The 16,607-nt window shown below is 36.8% G+C and overlaps 1 protein-coding gene across 1 annotated transcript in view; it reads left to right on the top strand.

Moving 5' to 3' along the window:
• The window catches only part of UTRN (utrophin), a 674,836-nt gene that overhangs the window by 635,646 nt on the left and 22,583 nt on the right, over window positions 1–16,607 (top strand). The window contains exons 67-69 of the mRNA XM_044675452.1: window positions 2,755–2,793; window positions 3,017–3,082; window positions 14,078–14,143. Coding sequence (XP_044531387.1) covers window positions 2,755–2,793; window positions 3,017–3,082; window positions 14,078–14,143 — 171 coding nt within the window. The remainder of the gene's footprint in view (window positions 1–2,754; window positions 2,794–3,016; window positions 3,083–14,077; window positions 14,144–16,607) is intronic.

The following is a 16,607-nucleotide window of genomic DNA, read 5'->3' on the forward strand; positions in this document are numbered from 1 at the left end:
TTGCTATACAGAGCCTAACTCTAGTTTTATAATAGTATGAAATAATTATCCTTTGTAGATGAATGTATAATAGGAATGGGGAAAGTAGGTGTTGCTGAAATAATTCAAAGGCTTCTTTCTCTTATTTTTTTTAAGAGAAGCTTTTGTTCAGATGTTTTAAGTTTAGTTGAACAAATAGAGTTAATTTTTACATGTTTTATATTTGTACCTACATGCAAAACTGAAGTTTGAATTTGGTTAAATAATGTTCAAATACTATGAGGCTTTGAAATCTCATTTTTATAAGTTGTTTCTGGGTTTGTTTTCTCTTTATTTTATTGTGTTCCCATCACTATCATTTCTCAGTGCTGTTTTCCCTCTGCTGTTGCCACCAAATGCTCCCTTATAACAGAGTAGATAAATAGGTAGATAGATGATTGATAAACAGACATATAGATACAGATAGATGATAGAAAAACAGGTAAATGAAAGAGAAACAGGTAGAGAGACAGATAAATGATAGACAGGAATTGGCAGTGAGGTAGACAAACAGATGGATAGATAGATGACTAATAGACAGACAGACAGATGAATGGATGGATGGATGGATGGAGCAATGGAGTGATGGATGGAGCTTGTATTATTTAGTTTGTACCAGGCACTTTACTAAGTTTGCAAGGAGGAACTCAAAGGAGGACTGTTAAGTGAAGCAAGCTTAATACATTGACCTTGTCCAGAAATTCACATACCTGGACTATTGGTATTCTAATACCCCTTTTCTTGATGTCTACTTGGCACTCAACTCTCACTTAAACTCTAAGGAACTATATAGCTCTATATGCATAGTAGCCAAACTTTTCTCAGCAGATGGGCTAATCCAGTTTAGGGTATCTAATGGGCCACAAACTCATTGGTGAGGTAGAAAGCTGTCTCTACTACAAGTGTGTGAAGATATTCCCCCAGTGGAATGGGCAATAAGAACAATTTGTTGTTGAAGCAGGCACTTTGAAGTGCTTTGCTCTGTCAGACACTGAAGATGCTCAGACCATTGCCAGTTATCCTGACTTTTGTTCTGCCTTTGTACTTCAATGACTCTGGAAGAGATACTGAGGCTGACAAATTCATGCCACTCTGCTTCACTTAAATCCAGTTAAAGTGCAAGTCAAGACAAGACCCTATGATGTCTTTGGTCCTCTTCAAAAATGAAAAACAAACAACCCCTTTCCTGAAATAAAGGAGATTAGTTGTGTGCCCTCTACAGTCAAGATTGATCATTACTTTGACATGAGTGATATTGATATGTGTGTGTATTGTTTTACATCATTAAGACCATTGTGTACTGTATTCATCTTGGTTCAATTTACTTCATTTCAAGATTACTTCATACAAGTCTCCTCCATTTTCTCTCAGCACCATTTTCTCATTTTTGAATCTAAATCTCTATCAAGGTGTTGACCTAGAAATGAACAGAATGATATATATAAACAATTAAAAATAATTTTAACCACCAAAGATGCCTAGTAAACCATTGTTGAGTGAGATGATTTGCAGAAACATACAGTTTTTTAGAGAGGATATTTTAGAAAATGTTGAAATGAGAAAGAAATGAGTGGATTTTTAGTCTCATTTGTGTGCTACATTAAACTTGAGCATAATCAATCAGCTAGCATTTATTAAGTACTTACTATCTTCCAGACACTGTCCTAAATGCGAGGGATAAAAAGAAAAGGAAAGACAGTCATTGCTCTAGAGCAGGGGTTGGCAATGTATGGCTCTCGAGCCAAATCTGGCTCTTTTGAGGGCCAGATATGGCTCTTTCTGCAGGAGCCATAAAGTCAATTTTTTTTAGGTGCTGTTACAGGAGCACGCACTGTGAGCACTGTACGGCTCTCACGAAATGACATTTTAAAAAATGTGGCGTTTATGGCTCTCATGGCCAAAAAGGTTGCCGACCCCTGCTCTAGAGGAACTCACAGTCCAACAGGGAACATACAAACAGCTTTGTTCTTCAAAGACGGTATAGGCAAGTTGAATTGGAGATAATCCACAGAGGGAAGGTCCTAATGTTAGAAGGGGAGACATAGTCAGACCTGCTCTTTAGAAAGATCCCTTTTTTCCCACAGGAAAGGTCCCAGCTTCTAATTTCCAAAGCGTAGCCTAATTTCTAGAATCCTTAGTTGACCTGCTCCCTTCCACCACCTTCAGCTTTCAAAAATTTACTATTTTTTTTTACCTTACCTTCTGTCTTAGAATCAATAAGTCTATTGGTTCCAAGGCAGAAGAGTGGTAAGGGGTAGGCAATGGAGGTATGGGGGGTCAAGTGACTTGCCCAGGGTCACACAGCTAAGAAGTATCTGAGGCTAGATGTTAACCCAGGACCTCCTGTCTCTAGGCCTGGCTCTCAATCCACTGAGGCACCTGGCTGCCTGCTACTATTCTGTTTTAAAAACAAGGAACAAAAAAAGGAGCAGTAATGACCATTCCATTCCAGAATATATTTATAAATTTTGATTTTAGCTTATTTTAAAATTTATTTCTCAGCAAAAATAAGACATTGTATTTCCTTTTCAATGAGAATATTGTTGATATTTTCCTTTCTTCTATTAACTGTACTCTGGCTTCTGTTTATTTTGATTTTCTTATTTGGGGCCTGACTGAATCCAGGTATATGGGTGGGACATAATTAAGAAGTGTTTCTTTTCTCCCTAGTTGTTTTGAATGGCATTAAAGTATTTGTTCTGTGGTTTTTTTTTCCCCCTTTTCCCCTCCTTACAGTCCTATCACACTCATCAGTATGTGGCCAGAACAATATGAGTGAGTATATGCAGACCTTATATGCAGAAGGCTAATGCTCAGATCATTTTATTAGCATGTGGTAATTACTAAACTCTTGATATAAATAACATTATATCCCTGGTTAACAATCCTAGTGGTCTCTTTGCATGGCAAATTTATTATTCTAATTGATCTAACATTTCTATTTATGTATTGAACATATATTTGAACATGTAATATGATGCTATTTTTTTTTCTGCAGCCCATCGCAGTCTCCACAGCTATTTCATGATGATACACATTCCAGGATAGAGCAGTATGCTTCCAGGTAAGGAACTTTTAACAAGAAATCTTCCCTGAATTTCTTTTATATCACTGTTGTGCAAATGGAACAGTTTGCTTCAAAGAAAATATAATTCTACAAGGAAAAGAAAATGTAGAAAATATTCCCCAAGACATGCAATATAATTGTTTATATTATCTTATACCTAAATCCATATTTATATTATGATAAAATTATATTTATAATGAATTTTTAAAATGAAATAATGCAAATTTATATGCTACAATCCTCTTTTAAATTTTGGTACTTGTACCAAGCCAGTGGAATGACTTTTCTTTACTAGAAGAAATTTCCAATTATAACTGTATAAGGTTCTATCACAGGAGCCAGGTAGTTATAAATTTGTAATTTCCATGCAGAAATTTGTTCCATGCAGCAGCAGACTGAGTCTAGTTTATAAGGTTGTGCTCTCATCTGGGTCTTTCAGGGAGGTCACAGGTATTACTAACTGTTCCCCTCCAAAGTCTGCTATATCCATGAGTGAAAATAGCAACTAAACATCTGATCAGAGCAGTTTCTGACCATAAAGCAGATCTCAGCTTATAAACTCAAAGTCTCTCAAATACACTTACCACCTCATTCCTCAGTTTCTCAGTCACAATAACCTACTTCTTCATTCTATCTCAGTTACCCCAGGGATATTGCACCCTTGAGCTTGCCATTATAATTAATTTAGAAAATTTTTCCATGTCTACATGATTCACGTTCTTCCCCAACCCCCTCCCATAGTCAACGCGCATTTCCACTGGGTTTTACATGTATATTGATTAAGACCTATTTCCATATTATTAATATTTGCACTAGGATGATCGCTTAGAGTCTACATCCCAATCATATCCCCATCCACCCATGTGATCAAGCAGTTGTTTTTCTTCTGTGTTTCTACTCCTACAGTTCTTTCTCTGGATGTGACTAGACATACCTTTAACCAATAAAATCTCCCTTAACTCCATCCCTCCCATCACCTTACAACTTCTATTCTTCAGTCTCATCATGATTTCTAATCCTTTCTCAGGTCAGGCTGTCGCTCCCTTCCCAAGCTCTACCCTTAAATGAACTTATTCCGCTCTATGCCAAACTCCATTCTTGAATTTCTTACTCTCCCATGTTCTGTTACCATTCACATCATTCCATACTCAAACCCTAGGTTAGTCTCACAACGGACCTCGTTCCTTCCTACTCACCTGTTGCTGAAGAGGGATGGAGAAAGTTACCCAACCAGTGTCTATCACAGATCTGTCATCCAATTTTAACTGACCTTTCACTAGAGCAAAATCAATCTTTTACTCCGCCAGGATTTAGAGTCTGTCCAAAACCCATAAACCAGGATGCTAACGTTGAGGACATCACGCCTCCTGTACTATGGGCTCATGACCTCACTTCATAATTTAGTGTGAAAATTGAAGCTGTTCGTTGTCAGCTTCCTATTCTCTGTCTTCTTCTAAACTCAGAGGCCTTTGTCATCGCTCTGCTTTCTTCCTCTTTACTCCAGTCTCTGATGAAGAGATGACCCTTCTGCCAAGACCATCTGCCTGTTCATACATCCTGAATCTTAGGCCTTCTTATCTTTTCTTGCAGATTGTATTTACTGTTATATTCTCTGACTCTTTCTGTCTTTCCTTCCTGCCCTTGCTTAACTCCCTTTCCCTCTTTTCTTCTTCATCCTTTTCTACTATCTACAAACAAACTCAAATCTTCTCTTTAAATTAAAAAAAAAAATCCTATACAAGGTCTGACCATCCCCGCTAGCTGTTATTGTCCTTTATCTCATCTTTTCTCAGCCAGACTCCTTCGGAGAATTGTCTAGACTCATTGCCTCTACTCTTCACATTCTTTTTCTACGCTCCTTATCATCTGGTTTCCAAGATCATCATTCCACTGAAATTGCTCCATCAAAAGTTACAAGCGATTTCTTATTAGATCTGATGATACTTTCTTGTTCATCCCCCTTTTTGGTCCCCTCTGTAGCATTTGATACTGCTGACCCAGTGGTCCACTTGGATACTGTCTCCTCTCTGGGTTTTTGTGACCCTGGTCATTCTTAAGTAAGTGGCACAGTATATAGAGCAATGGGCTTAGAGTCAAAAAGACTTGAGTTCAAGTGTGACCTCAGACACTTACTAGAGGTATGACCCTGGACAAGTCACTTAACCTCTCATTGTCTTGGTTTCCTCAACTGTAAAATGGAGATAATAACGATACCTCCCTCACAAGGCTATTATGAAAATAAACGAGATAATACTTGTAAAGAACTTGGTGCATAGTTGGTATTACATAAAAGCTCATTGCCTTCCATTCCCCTTTCCTTGTTCTCTCCTAGTCTCCTTTGCTTATCACTCATCATGTATATGTCCCAAGACACTGTTCTGGACCCTCTTCCTTTCCTATGTGCACTGTTGCCTAGGCACTGTTGTCCCTGACCCCCAAGTCTATATCCCTAGCAGTAGTCTGTCTCCCAAATTTCAGTCCCAGATTACCAACCTCATCTTGAATATTTCAAACTAAATGTCATTTAGACATCTCCAATTCAAGCCATCCAAGCCAGAACTCAATATCTCATCCATTGATCTGTACCTCTCTAGACCTACAAATGGTACCACTTCCAGACGTTTAATAGCCTTAACTAGAAATTGCCACTTAACCCCTATTGTCCAGTCTGTTGCCACATCTAGTTGCTCTCCCCATCACGCCTCTTGCCTATGTCCTTCTCTTGTCACTTGCACATCCACCAACCATTTCTTGCTGGAACTTTTATAATATCCCCATTGTTCTCCCTGCTTCCAGGCTCTTTCCACTTCAAATCATTCTCAATGTTCTTAGAGCTTAGGGTACCCTCTAGTCAAACTCCATTGGCTGTCTTTTGCTTTTAAGATCAAATAGAAACTTTGCTGTTTAGCATTTAAAGCTTTTCACAGTTTGGCCAACCGTATGACTCATTACTCCGCTCCATGTATCCTGGGGTTTGAGCTATGTTTGTTTTGTCATTTTTTTTAGTCATTTCCATCTCTTCATGACCCCGTATGAGATTTTCTTGGCAAAGTTACTTGAGTGGGATTGCCATTTGCTTCTCTAGGTTATTTTAGAGATAAAGAAAATGAGGCAGAGTTAAGTGATTTGCACAGGGTCATGAAGCTAAGAAGGGTTTAAGATTAGATTTGAACTCAGGAAGAGGAATCTTCCTGACTCCAGGCCTGGCACTCTACCACTGAACCTCCTAGCTTCCCCATATAGTCCAATATTAAACCATTTAGCTGCTTTGTTCACAAGGCACTCCATGTCCTACTGTTTGGCTTTTCTCTGACTGTTCCTTGTGGCTAGAATTTTCACTCATGCCCTCTGCCTCCTGCAATATCCATTTTCCTTTATTACTCCTATGCCCCATTCTGCATGAAACCTTTCTCTGCTCCTCAGCTCCTACTGCCTCCCTTCTCACCCTCACAAGATTACCCTCTATCTGCCTCAGGTGTGTTTTGTATCTTCCTACATGTATGAATGATGTCCCATTGGAATGTGGATTCCTTGAAGGCAAGGGCTGTCACTTTAGTCTTGGTGTTCTCAGTGCCTAACATAGTGCCTGGCAAATGATAAGTGCTCAATAAATGCTTCTGGATGAACTGGTTGATTATAGAATACCAAACTGAAATCTAGGCCAATTTTAAGGTATGACATTGATCTTTCTATTCAAGAAATCCTATCCAAAACAAAAATGAGGTTAGTCTGGTATGACCTATTCTTGATGAAGTGACTTTGCTCTTGGTTATAATCTGTAATTGAAGTCAAGCTCACTGGTCTATAATTTACAGACTTTACTCTCTTCCCTTTTTCTGAAAATGGGGGCGTTTGCCCTCTTCCACTCCTGTAGCACCTCTCCTATTTTCCATAGTCTTTTGAAAATAACTGACAATTCAGCAATTACATCTGCCAGTTCTTTCAGTCCTCTGTGAAATCATATGTCGGATCCTAATTGCTTGACCTTGTTCTTATCATACCATCCAACATAAAGAGCATTTCTCTCCCTTCTTTTGCCCCATAATAGCTATAAATGTCCTTCTTGTCCTTAACATTCATCTCCAGCCTTGGTTAATCTGGGTTTTAACACAATTAACAGAATGTTGCTACAGCTTTGCTCTCAGCAGAGCCGTATGTATATGTGGAAGAAAGGCACTCTAGGATGCCCCAATTCATATCTTCTGAACTTTCCAAATAAAAAGATCTGAGAACCTTGCTATAGAAATACTGTATGTCCAAGAAGTCCAGACAAGCAATGGTTAAGGGTCTAGGCTTGCTTTGGGTTTTAGGCTAACAAGGAATAGAAATAAATTAGCTGTTATCAAGAATTTCTAGGGATTCCTTACTGAAGTATCTCGGATGGCATCCAGCATAACACAACTAGACTGGTTAAGTTATTACCCGAGTAATTTACACCATTTTTATATTCCCTAAGAGGATTTCCTATCCTAACTCAGTTATCCTATTAATCAATGTTTGCACACATTTAAAATAAATAATATGGCACATAATAAACATGTTACATGTATCTATAAAAGTGCATCCCAAATGTCCCACTGTAGTTTTAAGCTAGTAAAACTTAAAGTTATTAAAGCATAAAACTTCACTGAGACTTTTGGGATGTTGTGGGTGTGGGCATGTAAATATAAATATGCACATATACACATATACATACGTGTGTGTGCATGCATACATATATACACATGCATGCATGTGTGCATACACACATATAATGAAAAAAAAGTGTCCAAAATGGCCAAAGGAAGGAAGCATTCTATGTGTCTTAACAGGAAGAACTACAGTTAATACTAGCTTTCATTTATTCAGCACTCTAAAATTTACAAGAGACTTTATATAATTATCTCACTTGATCCTTATTATAGCCCTGCCCAAGGGCTCAATAGTATATTCCTATAACCTGTGAGTTAGTTATTTGAGATATTATTCAGTTATTTTTCAGTTTTTCAGTTGTATCTGACTCTTTCTGACCCTATTGGGGTCAGACCCTATTTGGGGTTTTCTTGGCAGAGGTACTGGAGTGGTTTGCCATTTCCTTTTCAGATAATTTTCTAGATGAGGAAACCAGGGCAAACAGGGTCAAGTGTGTTGCCTAAGGTCACACAGCTAGTAAGTGTCTGAGAGCAGATTTGAACTTAGGAAAAAGAGTCTTCTTGACTCCAAACTCTGGACATTCTATCCACTGGGCTACCTCGCTGCCCATTTGGGGTTCTCTTCTCCCCTAATCAACAAGTAACCTGACCTTAGAGAAGGTAAATCGTTTTACTATGGTCCCATGACTAGCATTGATTAGACACAGGATTTGAACTAGATCTCCCCTCTATTGTAGGCATAGAACTCTTTCTTCTACCTCTTTTCATTCTTCTCTTCCACACGCATAAAGAAGTAACTACTTTTTAGTGGAGAGCAAACTTGTTTCATAATATACTAACTACACAGCTAACTGTTTAACAGAAGGACTTTCTCCCTTAAAACATGTGAAGTCCAAATAAGGATGCTTTTGCTCCTTTCAGAAATGAATAAGCTTTACCCAGTGGGTTGGTCATACGTTCTGTAGACATCATTCTGCTCCAAGAGACAGCACAGGTAGAAAATGAAAATACCTTCTAGAAGGTTTAGATAAATACTTGGCTGCATGTATCAGCCACTTAAGTGTTGGCTAAATGCTACGCTCCATAGCAGAGATCTAGAGGAAGTTAGGGATGTTGGTTCTCCATTGCTAAAATTGGTCATTATGATCACTCCCATCTTCAAGGCATTCCATAATTTTATGACTGAATGAAAAGCTATTTTTTTCAGTGCTTACTATGTGCCATGTGCTATGCCAAGTCCTTGGGAAACAAAAGCAGAAAGAGAGATGGTCCTTATCCTCAAGGATTTTACTACATTCTAATAGGAATGTAAAAGATAACATGCATAGATAGGGGCATTGCAGCCAGGGAAAGGTCTGCTGGTCTGGCAAGCAGTGGGGATAGTGAATTGATGTATCAGGAACTCATTTGATATGCTTCTTCCATAAGCATACTTTTGCTTTGATTACTGTGCCCAGAGAATGAGGTAGAGGAGGATTGGAGGATTGAGGACAAGAATTTTCAGGTGGGGGTAGGTTCCTTCTAGGATTGAAAGTACATAGTCTTTGGTCCGACTGAATCTGAAGTGGGACTGACTATTGGTCTGACTTTGTCTCTTCTCAAATAGTTCATAAGCACAGAGTTCCATAAAGTTGGGTTGTACTCTTTGTAAGATCTGATGATTAATGCTAGGCTTTGAAAATTGGAACACCTGGGTATGCTTGCCATTAATAACATATGACCTTGGGCAAAACACTTGATTTCTGGGCCTCCATTTCCCCATAATGAAATGAGGGTGCTGATCTTGATGAGTCAGAAGGCCCTTTTCAGTTCTAACATTTTATGATCCTGTAATTTTTCTTATGCAAGACATTATGATACCTAAGTTACTTAAGATTTCACCTTGAACTCAAAATCATCTGACAGAAACCTATATGTCATCCATCTGGAAGGCTTCAAAGAAATGTGTTCAAGTTAAACCTTGAACAAAGTGTAAAGATTTGTTTGGAGTGGGTGAAAGACATTGGATTTTTTTTTTTAATTTAAGGGGAAAGTATAACGAGCCTTTTTTTTTCCACAGTAATCCTAGAAGGAAATAGCATTAATGAGAACAGTTCATTTTTGTTAGACAAACTATTCACAATAAGTCCTTGATTCTCTAGTGAATAGGTTTTTAATGTAGGGTGCATGTGCTTAGTTTTTTAAAATAGGTATTTTGATAATATTTCAATATAATTGGTTTCCCTTTTAATCCTATATCTTTAATTTTATACATTTAAAAACATTATTCAGAGAAGTAGCCTATAAGCTTTACCAGATTACCAAAAGGATCTATGGCCAAAAAAAGATTAAAAACCTCTCTTATAGTTCATTACAAATTTTTTATTGAAAAAGTATATGTTCAATGTAGTTCAATTCATAGGACCATAGATCAAAAGCTGGAAGTATCAGAAACCATCTGTTTAGTACAATCACCTAATTCTTTTATAGATGAAAATATTAAGGATCAATGGAATTAAGTAACTTGCCTAATGTCATCCATGCAGTAAAATGTCAGAGAGAGAATCTGAATCCATTCTAAGTCTAGAACTAGTGCTCCCTCCACTGTACTAAGCAAGCTTCCTCAATTTTTGGAAAGTGAATGAATAATTAAGTCTCAAACTTATAAGGGATCTAGAAGACATCTAGTCTGATATACTACTGAGTGCAAGAATCTCCTCTATAAAATCTCTGAGAGGTGATTTTTAAAAAATTCAGTGTCACCACATTCCAATTTTTTAAAACTCTGTTACAAAAATCTAACCATAGATGGCATTCAAAATTGCCTGCCTCTAACTCATTTACCTTAATTCTGTTCCCTTGAGTTTCATAAAACAAGTCTAATGTTTCCAAGTATTTAGACCTAGCCACTATTACCTTTCTCTCTCCAAAAAAGCTCTTTTTCAGACTAAACAGCCCCAAGTCCTTCCACCATTCTCTATCTGGTAATATGATTCTGACACTGAACCATATTGGTCATCTACTCCTAGACACACTACAGTTTGTCAATTCTCCTGCTTTAAAATATTCTTCCCTGAACTGAACTCATGTAAATACTTCATATGAAGTCCAATCAAAGTACAGTTTTGTATATGGCAAGTCTATAACTCTTTCCTGTTTTCGTTAAACTGCAGCTTTTTTTTTTAAATTTGTTCAGCTAACATTTCTTAAATATCTACTCTAAGTATCAGGACAGCTACACACATGAGATAAGACACAGTCCCTGCTCTCACAGAGTGAGTTTAGTGATGAGATATGATCCCTATATAAATAATGAAAATAGATAAGTATTTTATGAGGTCAGTGCTTGGTGGATTCTTTGGAGGAGGGAATGCCATTACTGATTGAGGAAACTGATGAACCCTTTGTAGAAAGATGTCTTTTATCTGAACTTTAAAAGTCTGGTCTGAACCTCTGCCTTTATTGGTATAGGGAACTTCCATTGAGGAAATTCCTTCTACCAGTGCAGATCAAAACCTCCCTTAAAATTTAAAAACTTAGGAGAGTCACCTGGGGCACTAAGAGGTTAAGAGGCTGGCTCAGGATCACACAGCCAGTATCTATTAAAGGCGAGACTTTAACACAGATCTTCTTGACAAGAAATCATTTTTTATACACTGTTCTGTGTTGCTTCTCTTTAGAGGGAAAGAGAGATATAAGAAAGAAACGGGGATCCCTGCTATAGAGAACAATATAAACAAAATCAGAGGTAGAAAAGGAGAGAGTATGAATTGGAGGAACAGAGAGGTAGCAAGCATTTTGTAAAGCCACTGCTATGTGCCAAGCACTGTCCTAAGTGCTTTATAAATATTATCTCATTTGATCCTTACAACCACGAAATGAAGGGACCTCCCTGAGAGGCAGGTGCTACCCCCCTCCATTTTACAGATGGAGCAATTGAGGCAAATAAATGAAATGATTTATTCAGGGTAGTCCAGTTTGGCTCTGCATAAAGAAGAATACAATGTGAAGTAAGACTGGAATAGGTAGTGGCGGTGGTGTTTTTTTTTGTTTTTGTTTTTGTTTTTTTGTTTGTTTTTTTCACAGTCACATCACACTGTTGTTACCATTAAACATATAATCACCCCCTTACCCTTTATGGCAGGGTTCAACCTCTTTTAGATTTTCCCCTTGAGCTTTTGTATAATTATATAAATCTTAACCTACACTGGTGTTTTACATTCAATCCTGTTCAATCGTGTCTTGTTGGTTTCAGACAATCATTGTAAGCAGTACATCTTTTGAGTCCCAATTCTGTCATCTAGAGATGCACTGGTACTATTTCTTCATATTCCCAGATAAAGAAATGCACTTTTTGGCCTTCGCAGATATTATATTTATTCTTGACTAGTAGTCATTTGTTTGGGTATTTGACACCAACCTGAAGGTAGTGAAATAGTGACTGTGCTTCTTCACCCCGTCTCTAATTTATAGTCACATCAGGCTGGCAATGCCTACTGAGGACCTGCTTGGCTGGAGTAACAATTTAGATAATCTCCAACTTAATTCTTATTAAAATATAATTCAATGTATTGTTGTCTGGTCAAATTTGAATTTGATCACCATAAGAAAGTTCATTTGAATGTCAAAAATTCCAGTTTGTTTCAGCAGTAACAATTCTCAGTGTAAGAAAGTTATGTATAAGCCAAAGCAAGCTCTGGGTTAACATTGCTCTCTTAGTATAAAACCACTTCCAGTTCCTCTATGCTTTATAATTATAAGGTTATCGAGCCCAACTTGCATTTTATAATTGAGGAAAATCAGACTCAGAGTTAAGCAACTTGCCCAAGGTCGTATTAAACAGAGGACTTGCTTAAATCTAAAGACAACCCCAGTGTTTATGTGAAGCAGAGGACCAAATCCCATTTACATGTCTGCTCTTCATGCTTTCCAGATTGTGCCAAAAGATTCAGGCCAAAGTGTCTCTTTTTTATGCTTCTCCTACAAATGAAACCATCGGGAGGTTTGATAGCATGATTCTTTGCAAATACCTATTAGTAGCCACTAAACTGTAGAAAAATCATTTAGTCCAAAAAAATCTTCAGTGGAATTGTTCATTGGCTACAAGAGGGGGGAGGGAAAGAATATGAATCATGGAACCATGGAAAAATATTCTTAATTAATTGATTGATTTTAAAAAATGAAAGTATACAAAATTAAAAAAATTCTTCATAAAAGGGCGTATTGGCAAGCTCCCCTTTTTTGAGGTCTGTGTGCCCCCTCACTGCTCAGACCCTACATGACCCAAATACTTAGTAGGTGCCTTGAAGATCCCATTGATTGATAGCTTCAGACCAGTATATTCCAATTCATCTATTACCATCAGTATTTGTGGCGGTATGTATATATGTTTATGTGTGTGTTTCCAAGTATATTAACATTTGCAAGCATTTTGTATCATCAGATGCTTTTTGCATTTCCTATGTGGCTAGCATTTATATATGTTTTTTAAGCTTTGTGAAGCACTTCACAAATATCATCTAAATTTATTTTCGTAACTACTTTGGGAGGTAGGTGCTATTATTATCATCGTCTTACAGATGAAAGTGTTGGATGCCCTACTAATTATGCACTTATACTGGTAAAATCTAATTGGGAAGATGAAGGCCAAGTTTTTATTCTTTTCTTCTGCGATGGACATCTTAAAGTAGCCGCTGTGTAGTTCTAAGGATGAAACCCCCTGACTGCTTAGCACACAATCCAAGTTAGCATCTTGAACTCATAGTATACTAAATACTTTAGATCAGAAATTCAAAGTAAGATAAACCAGATGCATCTGCATCTTCCCAGTCGTCTTCCATAACCACAACACTAGACTCCAAGGCCAAAGCTATCCAGTCATCATAGAGGTCCATATGGGTTAGCAAAACTCAAGAGGTCACTAACATCATCTTTCTGTCACGCCCCAGCTTTATATCCATAATTTTCCAACTCTGTTTCTGACTCTTCACAAAACTTTCCCTACCATTTTACTCATGGACAATTTTCTGGGAATTTAATTCCAAAAAGAGCAAGGAATATGAGAGTGGATATACTCCCTTACAAAATAGCATTAACTGGCATTTTTATGCAGGGCTTCTAGGGTTAAAAAGCACTTAATATGCATTATCTCTCTTGATCCAATACAACTCTGGGAATCCTTAAGCATTTTAGAAATGTGTTAGCAGCCTTGCCATTTAAACAGCCGAGTATTAGAAATTTATATTATGTGAATTACAAGTAATTTTAAAGTCTTGTCTTTTATTTTGGGTAATAAGAACAACTCTAATCAGTGAATGTGTCCAAGTAAAATGAGCATAATTTTCTTATCCCTGTTTTTAATGTTCTCATTCTCATTTTTCAGACTGGCCCAGATGGAAAGGACTAATGGCTCCTTCCTCACAGACAGCAGTTCTACCACAGGAAGTGTGTAAGTAAATCATGTAATTAGAGCTGCTGGGAAAGGCTATTTCATTTGATTATGGTTGTCTGAAGTAATCTTCATTGATTGTGGCTCTGAATTTTGATCCCAATCAAAGTAGATAAGTGAGGTTGCTAAAAAAAAAAGTCTGCATAAATTTTTTGCTTTTGAGCCATAATAGGATAAATTGCCTACATTTATTTATTTGATGTGTCATTTATATTAAATGAAACACCTTACATTTGTCAACATTTCTGCCTAAAGAAATCAGGTTGCTTCAGTTGGAATAAAAGGGGCACTCATTCCACTTGTCTACCTTTCTCGTTTGGCCCAATTAATTTAAGAAATGTCATCAAATGATCATATATTCATTCTTGTAACATCCCAGATTCATCTCCAAATTTCAATACCTCATGTCCCATAGAAATAGTAAACTTGGACCTACTTCTTCTATATTGCAAACTTCTCTTAACCACTAAGAACTGGAAAAACTACATTGTTGTTAGGATGAGGGGTAATTGCAAAAGAAAGATATTTATTTTTCTTTCCTACTACATTTCCTACTTCTTGATTTTAGATTTTTTTTTCTTGGTCTTCACTCCTCCATTCCATAGCCTCCCTCTATTCTAAAAAATCATCCTCATTAAATTAAAACTCTTAAGCATGAGAGCTTCCTATAAAATGTTTGAATTATACAGTTTCTCTTCATTGATTTGTAAGAACTTGCAACTTCACTGCTCCTTGAGCTTGAAGCTTAGGAAGAAGTCATAAAGCTGACAGCTATTCCTAGAATCTCTTTACTGAGAGTGGAATATTTGAGAATAATGTACATTGATATGTACTCTGAGCTCTGAACATGAAATTTCTTTTTTTCTTAAATTACTTTTTATTTTTAAATGTTTTTCCATGTTTCCATGATTCATTTTCTTTCCTTCCCTTCCTTAGTCCCCCCTCCCAGAGATGACAAGCAATTCCAATGGGTTGTACAAATGTTATTACTTGATACCTATTTCCACATTTTTGCTATAGAATGATTTTTTGAAGCCTAAACCCCAAATCACATACCCATATATACATGTGATAAGTGATGTAATGTTTTTCTTTTGCATTTCTACACCCATAATTATTTCTCTCAATGTGGTTAGCATTCTTTCCCATAAGTCCTTCAGGAACATCCTGGCTTGTTGCATTGCTACTAGTAGCAAAATCCATCATGTTGGATTGTTCTACAATGTTTTACTTTCTGTGTGCAGTGTCCTCCTCCTGGTTCTGCTCGTTTCACTCTGCATCAGTTCATTGAGGTTCTCCCAGTTCATGTAGAAATCCTCCAGATCATCATTCCTTATTGCATTGTAGTGTTCCATTACCATCATAGACCACAATTTTTTCAGCCATTCCCCAGTCGAGGGTCTTGAATATGAAATCTCACCCAGCAAGTATTTAATTTTTTATATTTCACTGATATGGCATTAAATGTAAAGGGGCTTCTCATTAGCTTTTAGTCATGAGACTAATCTTCATGAATTTAAAATAGTATAACATCAATTTGTACCATATAACTCATCTACCAATAATAGACCTTTTTCGGCCTGCAAAATTATGATATGGTTCATTTTTGTTATACGATTTGGTACTTGTCACATCCAAAACTTATTAATTCTTTTCTTTGAAAAAATATCCATGATATAAAGTCTTGTGACTTGTTTGTAGTGTACAAAACTTTGTATTCTTTCATTCCTTTATCCTGAATCATCTGTCTGTATATATAGCCTACCAGACTCTTAGAACAAGGATCAGATTCAATTTAAAAAAATGGAAGGAAGATTAATAGTGAGAAAAAGATGTGGCACATAAACTGAAACAGTTCACTTTTGAGCCAATTAAAGAATATTAATAATAAAAAATGGGAAGTTGACAGCAGAAATTATATCAATCCTTAGCTATAATAATTTTATGTAAAAGTTTAACCAATCTAAGTCAATTGCCTTAACAAGGTACCTCAGTCATCAAGTATTCACCATTCTTGCCAAAAAAGAAAGGTGGCAGTCAATGATGTAGGACATAAACTTATCTTTCAAATCTTATTAAAAAGAATGATGGATGGTAATTGAATGATATCACCTTGTTTAGAAGAAACATCCATGCAGGGTAAAACCAGTTTTTAGAAAGTTTAACTAGAAACTAAAGTCATCCTGAGAGCATTTAAGGGTACAAATGAAAGGAGGACAAAAACAAAAAAGATAAATGGAAGAGATCTTTAAACATTTTTAGAGCAAACTGTTTTTGTCATGAACAACAATAGAGGTGCCTCATTTAGACTTTAATATCATAGTATCAGGTGTACTTTTAGAGGAGGTAGAGATGAAACTAAAAGAACAAATGCTTGGGAGATAGCACAATTATAAGGTCATTAAAAGACTGATTCATGTATCTTTAGGAAATTCCAAATGTATGAGGATATTATGAAACTGTA

Source organism: Gracilinanus agilis, chromosome 4 (genome assembly GCF_016433145.1).
Source record: "Gracilinanus agilis isolate LMUSP501 chromosome 4, AgileGrace, whole genome shotgun sequence".
Taxonomy (NCBI): Eukaryota; Metazoa; Chordata; class Mammalia; order Didelphimorphia; family Didelphidae; genus Gracilinanus; species Gracilinanus agilis.